We start from the raw sequence: 6,779 nt of genomic DNA on the forward strand, positions 1-6,779 counted from the left end.
ATGCAAATGAACCCCAGATGCATGTACCACTTTGTGCATCTGGCTTTATATGGGTATTGAGCTGGGGTTGTTAGGGAATAAAGGCAAGAGCCTTAACTGCTGAGCCATCCCTCCAGCCCCCCAATTGTGATATTTTTACTATTAAGCTTGATTTCTCTTTTCAGGCTGATCTTGAACTCATAGCAATCCTCCTGTCTTAACCTACTAAGTGCTGGGATTATAGGTGAGAGCTACCACATCAGGCTTAAGTCTAATTTTAAGTAATATCTTAGAATACTACAAATGTAATTAAATTGAAAATACATTTGCCTTTTTTAAATTTGATTTTTATTAATTTGAGAGAGAGCGAGAGGGGGGATGAGGCAGATAGAGAGATAGGAAGAGGCAGAGAGAAAGAGAGAATGAGAGCACCAGGGCCACTAGACACTACAAACAAACTCCAGACTCATGCACCACCATGTGCACCTGGCTTACATAGGTACTAAGGAATCAAACCTGAGTCCTTAGACTTCATAGGCAAGAAGGCATCCTAACCACTAAGCCATCTCTCCAGCCCATATTTACCTTTTAAAGGGAATATTGTATCACTAACATGAATGAGAAGATGATGCTATGTTTCTAAGTGGAAGTAAATATAAGGCAAATAAGAGTGATTTTTGCATGGTGGTGCATACCTTTAATCCCAGCACTTGGGAGGCACAGGTAGGAGGACCACCTTGAATTTGAGACCACCCTGAGACTGCATGGTGAATTCCAGGTCAGCATGGGCTAGAATGAGATCCTACTTCAAACAAAAGTGACTGTGGGGATGCAGAGATGAGTCAATGGTTAAAGATGCTTGTTTGCAAAGCCTACTGTTAGGGTCCAATTCCCCAGTACCCACATAAAGCTAGATGCACAAAGTGGTGCATGTGTCTGGAGTTCATTTGCAGCAGTAAGAGGCCCTGGAGCCCCATTCTCTCCCTCTCTCTCTCTTCTTCTTCCTGCAAATAGAAAAATAAATATTGCCAGGCATGGTGGCACACGCCTTTAATCCCAGCACTCGGGAGGCAGAGGTAGGAGGATCACCCTGAGTTCGAGGCCACCCTAAGACTACATAGTGAATTACAGGTCAGCCTGAGGCAGAGTGAGACCTTACCTCGAAAAAAAAAAAAGGGGGGAAGGGTCAGAGGGCTGGAGAGATGGCTTAGCAGTTAAGGCACTTGCTTGCAAAGCCTAAGGACCCATGTTCCATCTCTCTCCAGATCCCATGTAAGCCAGATGCACAAAGGTGGGGCAAGATCAAGGTTGCACATGCCCACTAGGTGACACATCTGGAGTTTGATTGCAGTGGCTAAGGCCTTGGTGCTCTAATTCATACACTCTTTCTCTTTCTCTTGCACATACACACAGTATCACTCTCTCTAAAAAAAAAAAAAAAAAAATTAAAAGTAAAAAAAATTTTAAAAGGGGTCAGAGCCTTTAATCCCAGTACTCCAGAGGCAGAGGTAGGGGAATAGCCATGAGTTCAAGGCCGCCTTGAGACTACCTAGTGAATTCCAGGTCATTCTGGGATAGAATGAAATCCTACCTCAAAAAAAAAGGGGGGGGGAAGGTCAGGAAATGTCAAACAGATGCAAGAGTCACCATGGGACAGAGGAGACCGAAAACACTCTATCCTCTGCTTCCAGCACACCCTCCTGGGTTGCAAGCAGCATAGGGACCATCGTTCCCATTTACAGAGGAGGAAAACTGACAGCCATCTATCACTTCTCAGGGTCTCCTCCTCCAAGAAGCCCTCCCTACCTGCTTGTACCAAATGAAGAGCTGCCTTCATTGGCCTATAGTCTCATCACACAGGGACACAAGGTACAGTGGGACCCCTCCATAAACTAGGGTTGGCCTGTGGTCCTGTGCCTACAGCCCTGGGTCCCTGGGAGCCTCTTGCCTCTGAAGATAAGCCCTTGGGCTGCACTTGGGGGATAAGCAAGGCTATTTTCATTATTTCCTTCCTCCACTCAAGCAGCAGCCATCACCAGCTGGCTCCCACTGGGCCGCCACCACAAACAACTTTGAGGACAGCATAGGCCAGCCCAAGGGGTACCTGACCAAAGCCTCACAGGTAAGTGGCCTCCTTATGACCCAGCACAGCCTCCCACCTGGTGGCCCCTTCAACAGGGCTGGCAGAGAGAGAGGGGGCCACCTCTGCTCCTCCTTTGACACTCTGCTAAAAAATGGAGGTGGGCTGGAGAAATGGCTCTGTAGTCAAGGAACCTGCCTGGCAAAGCCTAAGGACCCAAGTTCCCTTCCCCAGTATCCACATAAGCCAGATGCACAAGGTGACGCATACGATGGAGTTCCTTTGCAGTAGCTAGAGGCTCTGGGGCACCCATTCCCTCTCTTTTTCTATCTTTCTCTTTCTCTCTCTCTCTCTCTCTTAAACAAATAATAAATTCATTTTTTATCTGTTTTTTTTTTTGTTTTTTTTGAGGTAGGGTCTCACTCTAGCCCAGGCTGACCTGGAATTCACTATGGAGTCTCAGGGTGGCCTTGAACTCATGGCCTACCTCTTGCCTCTCAAGTGCTGGGATTAAAGGCGTGTGCCACCACACCTGTCTCCCTTGCTCCAGTTTTAAAAGTGAACTTATTAGCCGAGTGTGGTGGGGCATGCCTTTGATCCCTGCACTCGGGAGGCAGAGGTAGGAGGATTGCTGTGAGTTCTAGGCCACCCTGAGACTCCATAGTGAATTCCAGGCCAGTCTAGGATGCAGCAAGGTTCATTCCCCAGTACCCACATAAAGCCAGATGCACAAAGTGGTGCATGTATCTGTATCTGGAGTTCATTTGCAGTGGCTACAGGCCCTGGTGCACCCATTCTCTCCCACCACCCTTTCAAATGAATATTACATTTTGAAAAAAAAAAAAAAGGGCTGGAGGAATGGCTTAGCAATTAAGGCATTTGCCAAAGGACCCAGGTGGATTCCCCAGGACCCACATTAGCCAGATGCACAAGGGGGTACATGCATCTGTACTTCCTTTGCACCCAGGCCTTGAGGGAAGCAAACCAGGCAGAACCAGCTGCTCATGAGACATGCTCAGGCTGGGTGACCCTGGGCAAGCTGCTTTCCCTCTCTGGGCCTCCATTCCCCCAAATCTGAGTATCAGTCTACATGGGTGGCTCTCAACAGGTCCCTCTGAGTTCCCTCCCCTGCCCCCGCGCAGTAGGCTTCCACTACTTTTTTTTTTTTTTTTTTTTGGTTTTTAAAGTAGAGCTTTGCTCTAGCTCAGGCTGACCTGAAATTCACTATGTAGTCACAGGGTGGCCTTGAACTCACGGCGATCCGCCTACCTCTGTCTCCTGAGTGCTGGGATTAAAAGCCCGGCACCACTCCTGTTTTCATATCAGGCACCATGGGAGAGTGGCCAAGCTGTGGAGTAACTCCTATCAGGCTCAGCCTGGGCTCAAGCAAGGGCTAGAGGCAGCTAGAGAGACCCTTTTCTGGGCTCTGGAACTGGGGGATCGGCTCACTTAGTTAGCAGTCACAAGCTGTGGGAGATCAGAAGAACTTGCCCCTCCCCACCACCTAGCCTGGGCGGGCACCCTTCACCCCTCAAAGGCTTGGGAAGACGGTTCACAAACCTGGTCCTACTCCAGTACTTCCGGGCAATGGGGGTACAGTCTGACAAGGCCCTCTTCATGTTGCTCTCCCTACAGCTCACCTGCCCAATGCCCATCTGGGGGCTCCCGTTTCTGTTCTGGGCAGTGGCCGCAGCCACCCAGGACTGCCCCCCACAGTGCACCTGCCAGGCCTTGGAAACCATGGGACTGAGGGTGGACTGTGAGGGACGGGGACTCACAACCCTACCTGCGCTGCCTCCCCACACACGCCACCTCCTGCTGGCCAACAACAGCCTCAGCTCGGTGCCCCCAGGCGCCTTCGACCATCTGCCTCAGCTGTGGAACCTCAACGTGACGCAGAACCCCTGGCACTGCGACTGTAGACTCACCTACCTGCGCCTCTGGCTGGAGGACCACATGCCCCAGGCCCTGATGCATATGTACTGCGCCAGCCCTGCCCTAGCCACTGGACGCCCGCTGGGCCAGCTGACGGGCTACCAGCTAGGCAACTGTGGCTGGCAGCTGCCACCGTTCTGGGTCTATCCAAGGGTCTGGTGGGATGTAGCACTGGCAGCCGTGGCTGTGCTGAGCCTGGTTTTGCTGATTGGCCTGCTGAGAACTAGCACCAAGTCCCTAGACTGAACCCCAGCTCCAGAAGGACCCCAGGCCAGGAGTCCAGGCCCAGTCAGGTCCCCTCCCCAGACTCACTGACCCTGCTCAGCCAGCACTGTCAAAACCCAACAGCAAGTGGCTGCTTAGCCATTTTGTGTGAGTTCAAGCATACTATTATTCCTCTTAATAATACCTGAGTCTGGGCTGGAGAGATGGTTTAGCGGTTAAGCACTTGCATGTGAAGCCTAAGGACCCTGGTTCGAGGCTCGAGTCCCCAGGACCCACATTATCCAGATGCACAAGGGGGCACATGCTTCTTGAACTTGTTTGCAGTGGCTGGAAGCCCTGGCGCACCCATTCTCCATCTCTCTTTATCTCCCTCTTCTCTCTCTGTCACTCTCAAATAAATAAATAAAAATAAACAAAAAGAATTTTAAAAAATAATAATAATACTTAAGTCTGACTCCTTCTAGAAACCTTGGTTCATTTTGTCTTAACTTGGCGTTGGTTGAGGCCTTTCTTTCAGTGGAGCTTCCTCCCATCCAGTCTCCTCAAGTCCAAGATCTTTAGACACCTTGAGCCAGGTCCTGGGTCTGGCTCTTATGGCTTCTGTGGTCAGCCTCACAGACTTCCCATGTAGCTCACTGGGGGGAGGGGGGCCAGGCCAGCTTCACAATAGCCCTCAGTCCCTGTCTAAGCCCCACAGGAAAAGTTTAATGGAAGCAGCGATGGGGTAAGAGACGGCATCTCCACAGCTGTGCGCTCTTCTCCATCCAGGCATGGAATGCCGTCTGGACTCACGTAGTCTACCTGACCTCTTTCCTCTTCCTCCTCTCTACCCACTTCCTTAGTGCACAGCAGCAAGGCAAGAGCTGGGGACATGGCTCAGTCAGTAAAAGGCTAGCCTCACAAGCATGGAGATCTGAGTTCGGATCCCCAGAACCCATGGAAAAGCTAGGAATTACAGCATGTGCCTGTAATCCCAGCACTGGGGAGGACCCCTGGGGCTCAGTAGGTAGCTACTCTAGCCAAATCAGTGAACTGAAGCTCCAGTGAGAGACTGTCTCAAAAAATAAGGTGGTTAAGGCACTTGCTTACAAAGCCTAACAACCCAAGTTCGATTCCCCAGTACCCATGTAAAGCCAGATGCACAAAGTGGTGCATGCATCTGGAATTTGTTTGCAGTGGCAAGAGGCCTTGGTACACCCATCCCTTCACTCTCTCTATCTCTCTACACGCACATAAATAAATAAAAATATTCTTTAAAAATAAAGTAGAAGGCCGGGCATGATGGTGTACGTCTTTAATCCCAGCACTTGGGAGGCAGAGGTAGGAGGATCACCATGAGTTCAAGGCCACCCTGAGACTACATAGTGAATTTCAGGAGAGCCTGAGCTAGAGTAAAACCCTACCACGAAAAACCCAAAAAATAAATAAATAAAGTAGAAGCCAGCCATGGTGGCACACGCCTTTAATCCCAGCACTCAGGAGGCAGAGGTAGGAGGATCACCATGAGTTCAAGGCCATCCTGAGACTACATAGTGAATTCCAGGTCAGCCTGGGCTAGAGTGAGACCCTACTTGGAAAAACAAAAAAAAAAATAAAATAAAATAAAAAGTAGAGGGGGCTGGAGAGATGTCTCAGCAGTTAAGGCACTTGCCTGCAAAGCCTAAAGATCTGAGTTCCATTTCCTAGTATCCACCTAAAGCTTGATGCACAGTGGCGCATGCATCTGGAGTTTGTTTGCAGCAGCTGGAAGCTCTGGGATGACCATTCTCTCTGTCTGTCTCTCTCCCTCTCTCTCTCTCTCTCTCTCTCTCTCTCTCTGTTGCTCTCAAATAAATAAATAAAAATAAAACAAAAAAAATTAAATAAAAATAAAAAGGAGGGACTTCTGGCCAAGATGGCTACCGCCTAGCTGCGCTGCAAATCCCGGGGAAAGATACAGCTCCTAAGGAGAGAGCCACCCCATCATACCTCAAAAGGGCCCCCGGCTGAAACTAAGGAAAATTGGCGAAACAAGCAAGGGTGCTGTTTTCCTGATGAACCGGATACCAGCACAAGAGTGAAGGAGATCAACACAGAGAAAAATCAACGCCTACCAAATCAGAGAGCCAGAGCCCCAGAGGCCCCCAACACCTCATCACTGAAGCAGACCAAAAATGAACCCAACATGGCTCAGGGAAATTTTGCGGAAGAGGGGGCAGAAAGAGTGTCAGAGCCACATGTTGGGTCATGATATGCAGAGACATTTATCGTACCAATAACTGTGGGCTAACTCCACAATGCACGACCCATATACCTCAACAAGGAGGGGCCAATGGGGAGGGGGTAGGTCACGGATGAACCTAATAATGGTACCAAACTGCTTGTATTTGCTGAATAGAAAACTAATTTAAAAAAATTTTAGAAAAAAGAAAACAACAACAACAACATAAAAAAAGAAGCTGTAGGAAGAAAGGTATTCTCCTCCTCTCCCACCTGGCTGCCTCCTGTGCTGCTTGCTGCTTTCCAGGTGGACTGAAGAGCAGCGGCTCTCCAGGCCACCTCCAGGCCTTCAGTGCTCGAT

The 6,779-nt window shown here is 49.5% G+C and overlaps 1 protein-coding gene across 1 annotated transcript; it reads left to right on the top strand.

Moving 5' to 3' along the window:
• Positions 1-2,013: 2,013 nt before the first annotated feature.
• Gp9 (glycoprotein IX platelet) lies at positions 2,014-4,240 on the top strand. The gene is made up of 2 exons (XM_004665098.2): positions 2,014-2,101; positions 3,695-4,240. The coding sequence occupies exon 2, from the start codon at positions 3,707-3,709 to the stop codon at positions 4,238-4,240; it is 534 nt and encodes a 177-aa protein (XP_004665155.2). The 5' UTR covers positions 2,014-2,101; positions 3,695-3,706.
• Positions 4,241-6,779: the final 2,539 nt, after the last annotated feature.

Source organism: Jaculus jaculus, chromosome 6 (assembly GCF_020740685.1).
Source record: "Jaculus jaculus isolate mJacJac1 chromosome 6, mJacJac1.mat.Y.cur, whole genome shotgun sequence".
Classification (NCBI taxonomy): Eukaryota; Metazoa; Chordata; class Mammalia; order Rodentia; family Dipodidae; genus Jaculus; species Jaculus jaculus.